General features: G+C 41.2%; 1 protein-coding gene across 2 annotated transcripts in view; it reads right to left on the bottom strand.

Annotated features, from left to right (window-relative positions):
* The window catches only part of ANXA13 (annexin A13), a 58,480-nt gene extending 43,336 nt beyond the window's left edge, over nucleotides 1-15,144 (bottom strand). The window contains exons 1-2 of one of the 2 annotated variants that reach the window (XM_017855895.1): nucleotides 15,041-15,144; nucleotides 13,495-13,617 (exon numbers count right to left, since the gene is read on the bottom strand). In XM_017855895.1, coding sequence (XP_017711384.1) covers nucleotides 13,495-13,617; nucleotides 15,041-15,055 — 138 coding nt within the window. In that variant the 5' untranslated portion in view covers nucleotides 15,056-15,144. The remainder of the gene's footprint in view (nucleotides 1-13,494; nucleotides 13,618-15,040) is intronic. The other variant, XM_017855896.1, reaches the window with a different exon arrangement.
* Between the last annotated feature and the right edge of the window lie 1,773 nt (nucleotides 15,145-16,917).

A 16,917-nucleotide genomic window follows, 5' to 3' on the forward strand; every position in this document is an offset into this window, starting at 1 on the left:
GGAGGAAAGGGAGGGAGGGAGGGAGGGAGGGAGGGAGGGAGGAAGAAAGAGAGAGAGGAAGAAAGAGAGAGAGAAAGAAAGAAAGGGAAGAAGGGAAGGGAAGAAGGGAAGGGAAGGGGGAATGGAGGAAGGGAGGAAGGGAGGGAGGAAGGAAGGAAGAAAGGAAGAAAGAGAGAGAAAGAAAGAAAAGCTCAGTTCAACTCTTAGAATGATAGTCTTTTACAGAAACACTAGTTGAGACCTGAGACTTGTCCAGTGACCAGGGAAGCCAAGAACCTCTTGCATGACTGTCAGATCAATAAATATTCTTGATGATGAGAAAATAGAAAGTAAAATGAAAATGAAGTCACAACTATTTGCAAGGCAAAACAGACAGCCATCTCCCAGTGAGCAAAGTATGTATGCAGGAGAGGCACTATTGTCAAATTCTGCTCCCAATATTCCTTCCTATGCTAATGGAATCATGTTTTCTGCCTCTCATTTGTAAACTGGGACCAATACCTGCCCACCCTGAAGAATCTCAGGAAGATTAAATAAGACAATGTCAGAATGCTGGACAGGGAGGTTTCATTATGATGAGTCAGGACTTGCAGGGGAGGAAGTGGCCCTTCTGCCCTTAGAAAACTTCTTCCTTCTCCTCTCCTCCTCATTTCACACCCAGTCTTCCAGTTCTCCCTTTCCTAAAGTATCTTTCCCTTCAAGTAGAGGAGGGATCATAGCTAAAGGACTATAGTGTGCCAGGGGGCTGAATTTTAGCAGACACATTTTGGAGACTGAAAAGACATGAAGCCAGTGGGACAGCCAAGGTTTCCAATATGCTTACTTCTTATGGGTGCCTGCTTTCTGGCTGGATAAATTGCCAAATATATTTATAGGTAAAATATCACTTCTCCTTGCTTGACAGAATCTATGCAAATGGATTGCTGAGTTGTTTGATTCCCAACATGTCCATCAGTGTGAGGCAGGGGCGGAAAAAGGGGGGATGCTGCAAGTGGATTCCTCCCTGTAACTTCCTGAGTCTTCGGAGGACCAAAGAAACTTGAGATTGACAGCACAGAGCCTCGTGACCCTCCTTTTTTTTTTTTAAAAAAAAACACTTGGTTTCCATTGATTCCATTGGCAACAGTGGAGAATGTTTCTACTTAAGCAAATAAGCTGGAGCCTCCCCTTTCTGAAACTATTCCTGATCCTCTCGGGAAGAATCGAATTCTTCCAGTGGTGTGCTGAAGCTAAACTGTTGGATTGCCCAGGACAGAGGGGTTCCCTGGAATGTGGGTCTTTAAGTGCTAAAACTGGGACAGTTCCAGGTAAACCAGGATGGTTGGCTGTGCTAGCTGGAGCTGACTTTACAAGCTGGCAAGAGCCAATTGTGTGATCTCTTCCCAATTCTGCTCAGCGAGATCATGCCAGTAACTTGAAATCAGTCACGGTGAAAGTATTTACACCATGGAAATTGGCAAGCACCACAAATTAGGTTTTTGTTTTCTCCTAGAGAGCTGGAGGTGAGACATTTTCTAGCATACCACTGACTTTCTCTTTTGTGCTACACTCCATTCTAGAGTCTTCAATCAGATCATTTTACAGGTACATTATCATGCTTTTTTATTAGTCTATTTCCTTCCCTAGACTGTAAGCCTTTTGGAGGCTAGGTCTATGTCATGTTCATTCTCATATCCCCAGCACCTAGCACAATGCCTGACACATTGTAAGTACTTGGTAAATGGTCTCTTCCTTTCCATGGGAGGAGGAATCTTCTTCCTTTGTATGTTACAGAATACAATGAATGCCTTTCCCTTTGCATCCTTGTCTTGCACCCAGTTTGTATTAATGTCAGAGTCAGTGGCAGTAGTAGGGACAGAAGAATGGAACAGGAAACTTATTTGGCTGGAAATCTTGAGCTGAGAATAGTGTCAAGCCTTCTAGGGTGATGAAGCAGAGAGAATGAAAAGAGGAATAGTAGATTTAACCAAGGTGTCTGGGAGGGCTCAATCATACCTCAGCTGGAGAAATAACGGGAATCACAAATGAAAGTGAAGTCCTAAGACCTTCGGGTGTGAAACAGTTTGAGCTGAATAGAGTTTGGGGCTCTTAGAATTCAATACCAAATGGAGGAAATAATGGACTCTGAGGAAGGTGACCTGGCCGAGATATGGATTAGTAGCCTTTCAACCCTGGTTGCACTCAAAATCATTTGGGCTCCCAGTCTAATCCTACGAAATCAGAATCTGAGGTATAGTGGTATATCAGGTATAAGTATTTCTAAAACTCCCCAGACAATTCTAACAAACAGCCAGGGTTGAGAACCATTAGTCTGAGAAAAATTAGAAACTTTCCCCATTGACATCCCAGTAAAGGAGGAAGACAACTTAGAAATGTGCTGAGGGTTTGCACAAGTAAGAAATCCTTGACCTTATCCAAGATGCTAAAGATAAAGGGAAGAGGTTTAGGATGAAATCTTAAAGTGAAAATTCAACCCAGGTTTTTCCAAATGGGTGACATGGAACGTTAAAGCCATTGGACCTCCAACTAGGAAAGGAACTCCTTTTAAAATTCTCTCCCAACTCTTCTGATTAAGTCTTTGCTTGGTGATAGTGGGTCTTTCACACTCATCTAATCCAGGGGTTGGCAAACTGCAGACTGAGGGCCATATCTGGCCCATTACTTATTTTTGTAAATAAAGTTTTATTGGAACACAACCAACCCATTCATTTACATTTGGTCTATGGCTTCTTTGCATTACAATGGCAGAGTTACCTACTTGCACCAGAGGTTCTGTGGCCCACAAAGCCTCATTATTTACTTTGTGGACTCCCACTGTATCCCATGTAGACCATGTAGACAGGTCCTTTTTTAGTCAGAGAATAGGACCTTACCCTTCAACTGGCAATATCAAATTTAGTTAGCATTTAATACATTCTTTTTGCTTTCATTTAGTTATCTACATTTATGTCAATTGATATTAATTTTCCATTTATGGTATCAGTATAAAATTCCCTTTTAAGATCAATTAATTTATATTAAAAAATGAGTATTTAAAATAATTAACAGAGTAATTAGTAGAAGAGGTGACCCACGTATTTGGCAACAATCATGAAGTTTGTACTTAAATCTGAAGTTTGGGAGACATTTAATGTATCCAATCCCCTCATTTACAAATAAAGAAACTGAAGCCTGGTTGTTAAGTCACCTGCCCAGGGTCACCTTATGGAAACACCCATCTCCTCTCTCTCTCAGAACAATGTTCTTTTACCTCTAACTGGTTACTCATTTGCACTTTGAAGCCAATTAGTACGAATGCGAATTATTGTATTTTTAACGTTCATAAATTCAGAGCCAGAAAATATCCTGGTAACATTTCCACAGACATGGTAAGTAGAGATTGATGGGCAATTTGAAACAAAATAGAGGGGCCATTCACATCTGAAGCATGAATCTTGGGTGATCAGTGACATATGGGTTTCATTAAGGCGATTGCTTCTTGGGCATGATTTCCTTGGAACAATAAATTTGATTTTTAAAAAGCCTTACTTTTTTTTTTTTAAATTAAAATCCACTTAATTGCTTGCCAGAGCAAAAAGTAAAACTACCCAACAGAAAAATATATATTTGGCAGTATAACCTGTTGGGTATATTGAAGCACAGTTTGAATAAGAATATTTGGTATTTCATCATGTAGTTACTGCTGTTTTCATTAGGATTCTCCATGACCTCACACCAACTAAAAGCAAGCTAATTCCTTCATGCCTAGAACCTCTTCCCACATTAGAGGTTTATTCATCTGTGGGGGTTGATCAGAGAGCTGTTGGGAAAGTGTGTTAGGGAACTTGAGCTCTGCCCACCGTAGTAGAGTGCTAGAATGTTACAGAATTGTTCATTGCTGTTGATACCTCCTTTCCAAGATGCAGTGTTACAGTGACATGCATGATGACTAAGTGTTTGGCTATCACTCTAAAGGGGCAGAAATATTTGTATCATTTGACAAATAAAACTCAAACTAGAAAAACATCCATTTGGATCACAGCTCAACATGATTTGCTTACATATGCTGACTGTATGTTCTGAAAAATGAGTGTAATTCTTTAGATTAAAACATGACCTTTCTCTTACATTTGGGATTGCTTCCATGTTGGCATTTCAATGCCTTTTAACGAAAATTGGTATAGTTAGGTCATTTTACAGAAAGACAAGCTTCCTTAGGCTATGCCATCTGGGTTACACGTGTTGATGTGATATCTATTTACCTATCAAAGGTGAGTGCAGGGCTGGGTCGGAGCTAGGAGACCTGACTTGAAGGCCCTTCAATATGTTGTGCCTTAAAGTGGTAGGCACCATTGTACCCCAAGGTACTGATGGTATACTCAGGAGTGTAAACAATGTGGTCATCCTGCCATGCACTGAGCTCTGGTATAGGGAGTCCAAGTGGGGTACTACACCCAACCAGAGGAGAGGTGAGCCAATCAGCTCCTGATGGTTCCAGCCCACGTCTTTCCACGGGAGCACTGCTCATCTAGGCAGGAAATCCAGCAGCCCAGCAGCCTTGTTACTGACGGTTTCTGCAGTGAAACCCTTCTCACTCTGGTATAAGAACTACTATTTGATCCAGCAATCTCACTACTGGGTATCTACCTAGAGGAAAAGGAGTCGTTATACGAAAAAGATACTTGCACATGCATATTAATAGCAGCACAATTTGCAATTGCAAAAATGCAGAACCAACCCAAATGCCCATCAATCAATGAGTGGATAAAGAAGCTGTGGTATATATATACACAATAGAATACTACTTAGCCATAAAAAGGAATGAATTAATGGCATTTGCAGCAACCTGGATGGGATTGGAGAATACTATTCTAAGTGAAGTAACTCAGGAATGGAAAACCAAACATCATATGTTCTCACTCTTAAGTGGGAGCTAAGCTATGAAGATGCAAAGGCATAAGAATGGTACAGTGGATTTTTGAGACTTGGAGGAAAGGGTGGGAGAGGGTGAGGAATAAAAAACTACCAATAGGGTTCAGTGTATACTGCTCGGGTGATGGGTGCACTGAAATCTCACAAATGACCACTGAAGAACTTACTCATGTAACCAAATACCACCTGCTCCCCCAAAACTTACTCATGTAACCAAATACCACCTGTTCCCCCAAAACCCACGGAAATAAAGAATTTTAAAAAAGAAGAAGAAGAAGTTACTCATGGGCTAACAGTTTTGAGAAAAACTGCTGCCTCTTGGCTGCTGCTGTCATCAACAGGAGGACAAGGGTCAATCTTCAAGAGAAGTTGACTTTTCCCTGTTATAAGAGAAGAAATCAGTGTAGGGACGTGCCTGGGCCAGAAGGGCAGGAATGGTGATTTCTGGTGGCGAACCAGAGACATAAAGACACTCTGAGGACATTTGCCCTGGAGCCTTGTTTTCCTATTTAAGCGGTGGTTCTCAGTCAATCAGGAGCGATTTTTGTCTCCCAGGAGACAATTGGCAATGTCTGGAGACACTTTCAGTTGGCACGAGTAGGGGAGTATTACTGGAATATCTAGTGATAGAGGCCAGGATTCTGCTAAACATCCTACAATAATGCATAGAACAGACAGCACCGTCTCCCCCACCACCCCGCCACACACACACAAATAATTACCTGGGCCCAAATGTCAGCAGTGCCAAGGACTAATGTGCCAAGGGTCTACAACCCTGGCCAAATAGTTGTAACAATTCCGTCAACGGATCTCTTTAAAAAGTGTGGAGAAGGCCAAGCCTCTGGTGGTAGATGGCACTCAGGTACTGACTAAAGCAAGGACTCCAGTCACCAGGGGCAAATTGCTGTGGTAACTTAAAAGGGAAGAATAGAAATGGACCATGATGTCTTACTTTCTTTAATTTTTTTGCAAAGTAACCCAGATGACAAATCTGAAAGATGAGTGCTGGGATAAGGTAACTAGGAGGAAGAGTGTGAGCTGAGATCAGTTCAAAGTGAGAAACCTGTTGTCACCTCCTGCTTCTTTGTCTGCATCAAGATTGTTGTGAACATCCCAGCCTACACTGGCAGGGTGATGTGGCCAAGTGACATCTCTCTGTTGACTCATTCTTAGGGGCCCTTGAGTGCTGTGTTGGGCTGGAGAACTTGGAGTTTCTAGTAGAAGCGGAATAACATTCATTATCTGGAAACAAGATTTTAGGTCCTGGGGAAAATGACTGTCTGCTTTGAGGTTGTCCACAGATTGTTTGGGGAGTTGGAGACCTCTGAAGAGTGCTAAACTTCCAGATATCCAATTACTGCTGTATTGCATCAACAAAAGAGAACTTGGAGGATAAAGTGGTTGTGGGGAGATGATGGCTGTTTCTCAACCGTGAAAGGAACCATGCCTTCAGGAGTTATGAAAAATGAAGCACGTTTCTCATTAGAAAAGAATGATCCATTTCCTTCTTATGTTGCCAAAGTTTGTCTTTTGCCAATTCAGTAAGAGTATGAACTTGGGATTCATTACTTGCAGGAAAAAAGGTAGCAAGTATACTCTGGAATCCTCAAGAGTTAATGATAAGTGGGCAGATTGGAATTGGAAAGTGAGAATATTGGGAGCTGAGCGGGGCCTTCATGGCATCAAATGTGCTGTCTGGCAGGATGCAATCAACAGTATGTGGACAAGTTCTGATTTGCTGAAAAGGAAACAAGGGGAAATAGCTAAATTTGCTTTGAGCAAATTTCTCTCTCAGTCAGTATCAAAACAATGAGTGTTATTCTTTCCCCTGGTAGAAGAGTTTATACATTGGATCCAAAAAAATTAATTCTTTTAGTTAATTAATTTTTTAATCTATTAATTCTTTCTTTAAAATTCTCTTAAACATTTTTATCTTCCTTTTCATTCCTACCACTACCATCCAAGTCCCCATTGTTTGGAAAGAGAATTATTTTTCTCCCTTTCTTTCTGATCTTCAAGTTTGCATCCTCTTTCTATTTCAGTCCATCTAGTAGTATTAGTATTAGTAGTGGTAGTAGTAATAGCAGTAGTAATATTAATAAACATAATAGTTATAAGAAAGAGGTGATGATAAAGCAATATACTCCATCCCCAAGGATAGAGCCAACCTTACTAACTATGATTATTCATGGGGTAGGTACATGACCCAAGTCAACAAGAATTCTTCCCTGACATCTTATAGATACTTAGAGGAAGAAGAGATTTTCCTTGAGGCTGCTAATCTGGAGCTATGTGAGGCCATGGAGCTCTCTTGGTGCCTGAACTATCTATGGCCATGCCTCCCTCTTACCAACCCCTTTTGCTTCCCACACCAGGAAAAGAAAAAGCTTATTTTCAGTAGGAGAGAAAGAAGCCAATGCATAGAGAGAAGAGAGAGAGAACTGAGAAGATGATTTGCTCAGCCTCAGGGATGAATTATGATTCAAGAGTCTCCTCTTCTCTGCCAGTCTTGGGTTGGGCTTTTGACCAGTTCTGGCCCATGAGATAGAAGGGGATGTCTGCTGCTTGGAGCTTTGTAGAAAGATTCTCCTCCCTGATAGGGGAGTGGTACATAAGGAAGAAGGTATTTTTTCCCTCCATCTGCTTCCTTCTTGCTTGTGACTATCCTGAGAGATCATTAACTTGAACACACGACCGTTATCTTGCACCTAGGCGGGGAGACATTGCTAATACATCCAGAGTGGCAGGACAGAAAGGCAGACATAGCTTGGGTCCCTAATGATGTACTGAACTGCTGAACCAACACTGGAATCAGCTTAATTCAGAGCTCCTGTTAGAATTGACAATTAAATGCCTTTGTTATTTAAGTCAGAGTGAGTCCTGTGCTATGCTACTTTTGATCAAACACATACTAGTTGTCCAACAAACAAACAAAAACAACTGTGAACTCATATTTCCCAAAGATATCTCAAACTCTGTAGATCCCCAAACCAAATTCAATCTGTCACTGCCTTACATCCCTGGGATGTGCCACCATCCACCTGTGCACACATACAAACTAGACAAGACACCTGGAGTCACTGTCATCTTCCTTTCCCTCACCTCCCGCATCCGCTTAGCAAGTTATGTTCATTTGACTCTGATCTGCCTTCTTCTCCCCAATTCCATTGTTGCTGTTTTAGCTGATGAGGGCGGAGCGTGGCAGAGGGTCTTCATTTCTCTCCAGGGCCACTGCTTCCCAAGTGCTTGACTTGCCTCTGGCCATGTTTCTCTCCAAGCCCTTCTCCACTAGCTTCCAGCGTGGTCTAGCTAAAAGCAGCACTCAAGTTGTTACTCCCTCGCCTGGTTCTGACTTGGGCTTCCCTATGCCTATACCTCCTCAACCCAACTCATGTCTACTCACAGCTGCAGAATTCACCTTATTTGGAAAGAGAGTCTTTGTAGATGTAATTAGTTAAGGATCTCAAAATGAAATCATCCTGGATGTAGAGTATTTCCTGAATCCAATGATTGCTGTATTAGCTCGTTTTCAAGCTGCTAATAAAGACATACCCCAGAGTGGGTAATTTATAAAGGAAAGAGGTTTAATGGACTCACAGTTCCACATGGTTGGGGAGGCTTCACAGTCATGGCAGAAGGTGAAGGGGGAGCAAAGTCACATCTTACATGGCAGCAGGGTAAGAGGGAAGCCTGGGTGGGGTGGGGAAAGGAGCAGAATGGGGGAGTTCTCCAGGCTGCATTCAGGATGAGAAGCCTGGGGAGGAAGGCATGGTGCTAACCCGGGTTTCAATGCCATCATCTGAGCATCTCTACAGGTTGAATGGTGGGAATTCCCCATAGTCAATGCCAAGGCATAGCCCCATCCTGGGCATGGGAAAGACTTATGCTTCAACTGTCATTCTCAAACTTGAGCATGCATCAGTTTCATGTGGAAGGCTTGTTCAGATGCAGATTGCTGGATCCCACCTCCAGAGTTTTGATTCTGTAGATCTTGGATGAGGCTCCAGAATTTGCATTCCTAACAAGATCCTAGATTATTCCAATGATGCAGGCCTGGGAGACCTCATTTGAAAACTACTGCACTAGAATACCTTACGTTAGACTCGAGGCTCTCAACTTTGGATACATTAGAATCATTTGGGGAGTTTAAAAATATACAGATGCCAGGGCCTTGCACATGAATTGGTCTGGGAATGCAAATAGATATAGGAATTTGAACTCCAACTGGGCGAAACACTCATTTGTTTAAGATTTATTTAGAAAATGTAATGAATGCATCGATGAATTTATCCAAATTTTGTTAAACATCTACCATGCTGCAGGCATTGTGTTGGTGATGGGGATATAAAAGTGAACAAAATACAGTTCTACTTTCAGGAAACCATCAGTCCAGTGTGAGGCAGGTATACAAAACAGGTGGCTCTGTTGGGCGCAGTGGCTCGCACCTGTAATCCCAGCGCTTTGGGAGGTTGAGGTTGGAGGATTGCTTGAGCCTAGGAGTTCTAGACCAGCCTGAGCAACATAAGAAGACTCTCCCCACATCTCTACAAAAAATTAAAAAGTAACTAGGCGTTGTCATGCTCGCCTGTGGTCCTAGCTACTTGGGGATATGGAGGTGCTGAGGTAGGAGAACCCCGAGAGGCTGAGGCTGCAGTGAGCAGTGATTGTGCCACTGCACTTCAGAGTGTGCAACAGAGTGAGACCTTGTCTCAAAACACAAAACAAGACAAAAAACCACATGGGAGTGGAGTAATAGTTATGCAAAGAGAACCATGAAAGCCTTAAGGAAGAGCATTCAATCCAGCTTGAGGGGTAGGGGATGGAGAAAGCTCAGGGAAAGGGGTAAAGAGATGACAAGGTGATGATTCAGTTCAACAGTTTCAGAAATCCCAATAGGTTAAACTTCTATTTGGCATAAAAAGAAGCTTTATTGAACCCAAGGCATAGTGTTAAAAATTTGTGCCTAAATCCAAATCCATGCTTGACCTCTTACTCGTAGTCCAACTAGGGACAATTTACCTAAACTCTCTTTGCCTTACTTTCCTCATATTTAAAAGGGGGACTAATGATAGTATCTCCCTGATAGGATTGTTATGAAGACCAAATGACGTAACACATGTGAAGTGCTTGGTGGCGTGAAGAACTCCAACTTCCAGGGTCACTGTTCACACCCTCAAAATAGCTCACAGTCTACTAAGCACCTTATAAATGTCAGTTATTATCATTAACATTTCAGAAGGTCTCATTTAAACCTCCAGTTACAACCATCACCACTGAGAGTTTTAGTTTTGGTTCTTGTTTCTGTGGCTGTAGCACTGGGAGGTGGGCTTGCGCTGCTGGGACATGCAGGATTCTCTCCCCTGCACCAAGTGGCCCCAGACTCCCGTGGCTCTAGAATTCTTGTGTTGAGGTTTCATTTTGCATGTTCTTCCTTCTATCAGTGTATCTGTCCTCTGCCGACTTCTTACCACCTCCTTACAATGGCTGCTTTTTTTTTTTTTTTTTAATCTACCATAGACAAAATATCCAAAAGGCTAAGATTGCATAATCATACCTAAAATGTAGCTACCCTTCGCAGTACATACCTTTAAATGTAGCATACCTTTAAATGAAGAAGGTATGCTTTGGTGCATGGCATGTTTTGACATCAGAGGCCCTTTCACTTCCTCCTACACTTTTGCAGTGATGTTCTGAAGGACTAACTTTCCGGGATAAAAGATTTCCTGAGGTCAGGTGCAGTGGCTCACACCTGTAATCCCAGAACTTTGGGAGGCTGAGGTGGGAGGATCACTTGAGCCCAGGAGTTTGGGACCAGCCTGGGCAACATAGGATGACCTATCTTTACAAAAAATTAGCTGGGCATGGTGGCACACACATGTAGTCCCACCTACTTGGAGGTCTGAGGTGAAAGGATTGCTCGAGCCAGGGAGGTCGAGGCTGCAGTGAGCCATGATTGTGCCACCGCACTCCAGCCTGGGCAACAGAGCAAGACCCTGTTTAAAAAAAAAAAGTAATATTTCCTGATCTTATTTATTTAAGAGGATCTTAAATAAATAAATAAATAAATAAATAAATAAATAAGGATCTTATTTATTTTGAAGAAAGATCTTTTGAAATGATTTCGACTGCTTTCTGCTAGGGTTTGACTATGGGTCTTCTGGATTTGGGATCATAGTTTCATGCAAACCCTTGGTTAAGACCACACTTATTTTAATTTCAAATTCCCAGCCATATTTTACCTGTCTCCAGAGCCTCTCTTCTTTTCTTGGGAATCTGGACCTATTTCCCCACTTGTCATGCAGCTTTTGGGTGTTCTCGGTCCACCTTCATCTGAGCTCGCCTGGTGTTCACCTGCCACAAGTCCCAAACTGTTCCCCACTGGAGACAATATTTATGTTGGCTAAACATTGGCACAAGCAAGTCATAAACTTGGCATGTTCACAAACAACGTGGCAGACCGCTGAACAGATGTTCTAACATTTACAAATCGGTTTTCAGTTATGAGCATGTGCAATGACCATCTGCCTTTGTCCCCAGTGTGCAGAGCTCTTCTTGTAAGATTAGTCATATTCTACACTTCAGTGTTTCTCAAACTCTGCTGCACATTAGAGCCACCTGGGAAGCACTTACAAACCCTGATGCCCAGGACAACCACCAGACCAATTAATTCAGACTCTAGGGCTGGGACCCACGCATCGGTGGCATTTAGAACTCCTCAGGTGATCTCAATGCAGGCAAGTTTGAGAACACGTTCCATAGTCCATTGCCTCTAAGATTTTAATGTGCCTGAAAATCACTTGACAAGTCTGTTAAAATGAGTAGATCTGAGTGGGCTGAGCGTCTGCATTTCTAACAAGTGCCCAGGCAATGTGGATGCCGCTACAAATCCAGGGACCATACTTTGAGTAGCAGGGCTGTAGTCCTTTCTAGTGCCTGTTCATTAGCCTTGCAAGTAATTTCCCAGAAATCATGAGTCCATTTGAGTTTGTGATTATTTCCACATTTATCAATGGCTCTACTAGGTCTCCCTCCCTCTGTCGTTCTGCCCATATCCTCTAGCCACACTCCCATGGTAAAGTAATCTTAATATCGATCTCACTTCTGTATTTTTCTCTAGATAGTGATTCTTGTGAAAACAACCTAGACAATAGAAAAGTCATCTAGCTAAACCTAAGCAGATTTTTCCACTGATCTGATCTTTCTCTCTGTGTACACTCTATCTGCAAAGCTCACTGGACTCAAGGACATGTCCTCCAGGATAAGGAAATTATTTGAACATTGTGTGATTTGGCGAATGATAATGACCCGGTGTCTTGGTTGCTGCTGCTCCAAATAGGTTAGTTAGCAACACTAGGTCTTCAGTTCAAAAAAATCAGTAATAGTGGCAAAAGAATTGAGGATAGCACACAAGTAATTTTCATTTCAGGATTGGTTAGGATTTCAGATGATAGCACCTTGAAAAATGCAATTTCCTGGCCAATATTCTACTGGCTCTGCAATAATAGATGTCAATTATCTATGGCCCCTGGTCTGTGGACATATTCTTGGGGGGCTAAAAACTTTTCTAGGAGTCTTTCGTATTTCATGCTGATAATAACTTAAAAATTAACATAAAGCACACTAGATCATCAAGGTGACCAAGTTCTGGCACATGATTTCAATGTCTGCATTTGTGTTTGTATTTATGATTGTTTATATGCCAAATAGTCATACTTCAATTATTGCAGGCTAATGAATAAAGAAGAGTGAACAGAGGGAGATTTAATAGAAACACCATGTGTGTGAGCTGAGAGAAGGTCCCATGGCATTACAAGGAGCCTTACAAATGAAAGTGTCTCAGTAGGTTCAATAGAGAAATATGATAAAAGAACTCAGAAGTCACATACCACACCATATTTTAGATTTGCTGATGCTCAGAAAACAAACCAAACCAAAACAAAAACCAAGTATAACTCAAAAAATCCCAGCATTATAGCCATTGGGACCATTTCATGTTGAGCACAGCCATTTAATCTCAACAAAATAACATTGTCTATTACACTATGTTGATAACATACATTTAAACAGCATTGACTTATAACACTATCATTTAATTTATGTATTTGTTTTGGTTATGTAGTTGTTTCAAAACCACCAGCATTCTAGTTTTACGTTTGTACATATTCAAGTAACTTTCTAATGCAAATAAGTTAAGCCATTACTGGGATAATGTTTTGCTCTTTAAAAGGATTTTGTATTTACCTTTTTACATATATTCTTTCCTTGTGCACACGTTAAGTTCCTTTACTATTTTCTGAAATGTCATAGTGGTCCTGGTGTAGTCTCATGCGCTTGATTTTAAGGGGTTGTTAATGAGACACTGTTGGGAACAGAAACTAAGCCCCCACAAAAGTTCGTTTTTACAATACTTGTAAATACAGTAACAAACTTTTGCAGGGAAAATGTCCCTGCTTGGAAGTCACACCTGATGATTGCTGGTGGCTGGTGGAGGGTCCAACATGACAGGTCACTGGGGGCTCATATTGGCCCCAAGAGACAGCAGGGGTCATGCCTACGATGTGGAGGGAAAATAAAAGTGCTTACAGGCTGTGGGACCTCTGGCTTTCCATTCCCTGATGGGTGGCTGAGAGGCTGCACGACAACCGAGGGCTGGGTGTCCCCTTTGGACAACTGTTGACTGCCTTCTGAGAGGGTGTATGACTGGCTCTGAGGATTCAAAAAAAAAAATACGTAAAAATGCTGGTCCACTCCTAAAGGCCAGCTGCCCCCTGGGTTGACTTTCAAAAGACAAAATTCTCCTCCTAAGCTGTGAATGCAGAGTCCAGTGATTATTCCTGGGGTGCTCTGCATCTATCAGAAGTATTTGAAAAGTAGGTTTCAGTTTCTCTGAAAGATACACTGAATGAATGGATGGTTCATAATCTCTGCTGGTATGAAAATGCTATTTGTAGATGATATAAAAAACAATGCCTTTCCTAAGAATATATTTGTAAGTTTGTAAACATCTGAGTGCAGGTTTAATATATAGTGAAGGAAAAACCTTATAGACAAAGTAACAGGTTTCAGAAAGTTTTGGAGTTTTATTCTCTGCTCGCAGTGTGCATGAAATAGATCATTCTTGCTGTGGGAAGTTATAGCAGGTACATAAAACCTTAATAAGATTTGTATTGGAATAGCTTTAGATATACTTCAGTGTAAAAAATATTCAAGATTCAACTCTGATCTGTCTTGTGTGTAGTTGGTTCCAAAAGGTAGTGTTTTAGTCAGTTTTTAGTCATTAACAATTTATAGACACACTATTCAGGAGCCTAAACATTTCAAAAGAAATTTAAAGTATTAAGTCCCTTCCATATATCTGCATGTTTAGAAATAATACTGGAATATTTTCACCTTTCAATCCAAGTTGTATGGACTTACAGGAGTATTTACCTTGGTCTATTAGTATTTGCAACATGAACCTGTGTTTCCCACATAACTCTGAATGGGCTTAGTTTATGAAGTTTTATACAAATTTGCTACAAACTAATAGCTTTAGTTATACATTCTACAGATACATATTAACCATTTGCTCTCTGCAAGGCACTATTTACCACCTTATTTTACATACTTCCTTCTCTTTAGACCCTCTTAAGAGATTTTTGGCCAATGAGGGAAAAATATATTCCCAAAGCTTTTTTTTTTGAGACGGAGTTTTGCTCTTGTAGTCCAGGCTGGAGTGCCGGCACACAATCTCGGCTTATTGCAACCTCCGCCTCCCAGGTTCAAATGATTCTTCTGCTTCAGCCTCCTGAGTAACTGGGACTACAGGCACATGCCACCACGCCTAGCTAATTTTTTTATTTTTTTAATTTTTTTTCAGTAGAGATAGTGTTTCATCATGTTGGCCAGGCTGGTCTCAAACTCCTGACCTCAAGTGATCCGCCAGCCTTGGCCTCCCGAAGTGCTGGGAGTACAGGCGTGAGCCACCGCCTCAATACATTTTAAAAGCATGGTATGCTGTTGCTAAAACCAATATTAAAGGGTAATCATAGTGATAAAGTATACAAGTATCAGTCATGATTTTGTACTTTAAATTCTTCCACATGCTAACCAAAATTAAACTCAATTCCCAAAGGCAATGAGTACTTACATGATGATTGCCCATTTTCCTTTTTCCGAGATGGTTTTTCTGTATTTCATTAAGAGATCAGTCCTCCTACAGACAAAGTTTACACCGGTTTTCCTCCAGGCATATCTCTTGTGTTTAATAAGTAACTTTTGGCACTGAATTTGAATACATTGTTGGGGATGGGCAGGGAGTGGCTCTAGCTACAGATGAACTTAGACTGCCCAAGTTTCCTTGGTACCCATGTTTTTAAAATAATGTACTTCTTAATAAATAAAGTTTAGGCTTTTAAAGTTGAATAGCTTCTTCCCACCTAAAAGACTAAACCTACCTCACTTCTGAATTGTTGAGTTATTCTTTCATATTCTGGGTGTTCATTTTAAATAGCATGCCTTTTAATAATGAAAGCATTAACCAAATAGAAAATCTTACTATTTTACTAACATTGTTATTATTATTACAGAGAATTTTTTGAAGGCTATACTGCATTACACTAGATCATTTTTAAAATTTTACTTAGTTTTGAATTTAAAAAGCAGTATGTGCAGATGGTAAATTTGTTTTTAATAGAACAAAAACGTCCCGTGAAAAGTCAGCCTACTGACCTTATTCCTTCCCCCAGAGGTTTTCTGTGAGTCCTTCCAGAAGTGGTCCATGCATATTCAGCTATGTCCATCTGTCGGTCTGTCTAGTTACCTACTTCTCTGTTTATCTTTATCCAACTTGTCTTTTCTCCCTCGCCAAATGGGTTTGTACAATGTATTCTGTTCCATGCCTTGCATGTTTCTTTTCTTTCCCTTTTTTTCTGAGAAGGTTATTACACCATTTTTTTTTTTTTTTTTTTTTTTTTTTTTTTTTTTTTTTGAGATGGAGTCTTGCTGTGTCGCCCAGGCTGGAGTGCAGTGGCGGGATCTCAGCTCACTGCAAACTCCGCCTCCCGGGTTCACGCCATTCTCCTGCCTCAGCCTCCCGAGTAGCTGGGACTACAGACGCCCACCACCACGCCCGGCTAACTTTTGTATTTTAGTAGAGGCGGGGTTTCACCATGTTAGCCAGGATGGTCTCAATCTCCTGACCTCATGATCTACCTGCCTCGGTCTCCCAAAGTGCTGGGATTACAGGCATGAGCCACCGCGCCCGGCCAACATGTTTCTTTTATTATGTGTACAAATTTATGGGGTACATAAGACATTTTGTTACACGTATATAATGAGTAGTGATCAAGTCAGGGTATTGAGGGTGTTCGCCTGAGTACCACAGATTTCTGTTGAGTACAGGCACCATACTCTACTATCCAACATTGAATTTATTCCTTCCATCTTAGTGTGTGTTTGTACCCTTTAACCCACTTCTCCTCTTTCTCCACACCCCCACAACTCACCCTTCCCAGTCTCTGTTCTCCATCTATCCACTCTGTACCTTCATGCGATCAAATTTTTTAGCTCCCACATACAAGGGAGAATGTGTGATATTGATCTCTCTATGCCTGGCTTATTTCATTTAATAGAGTGGTCTCATGGGTTGTATATTTCATATACTAAAGAGATACATGACATTGGCACATTTCTTTTTAAGTGGCTATATAGTAACCTGTTATGGATATGAACCAAACTTTATTTCATCAGTCCACCATTGAAGGTCATTTAGATTGTTTTTGGTCTTTTGCATGAATATTTCATACACATCTTTGCTATGCTTTCTTATCTGTAGAATAAAATCTTAGAATAGAATTGCTGGCTAAAGATTACGCGCACTGAAGAGTCCAATAGCTGTTGCCAAGTGGTCCTCCACACTGACATAAAATGCTGGACCACTCTCAAAGACCAGCTGATCCATGAGGCTTACTTTCAAAAATGAAATTTTCACTCCCACTATATGAATATACCAGTGTGATTTTTCCG

The sequence above is a fragment of the Rhinopithecus bieti genome, unplaced genomic scaffold (genome assembly GCF_001698545.2).
Source record: "Rhinopithecus bieti isolate Rb0 unplaced genomic scaffold, ASM169854v2 scaffold_38631, whole genome shotgun sequence".
Classification (NCBI taxonomy): domain Eukaryota; kingdom Metazoa; phylum Chordata; class Mammalia; order Primates; family Cercopithecidae; genus Rhinopithecus; species Rhinopithecus bieti.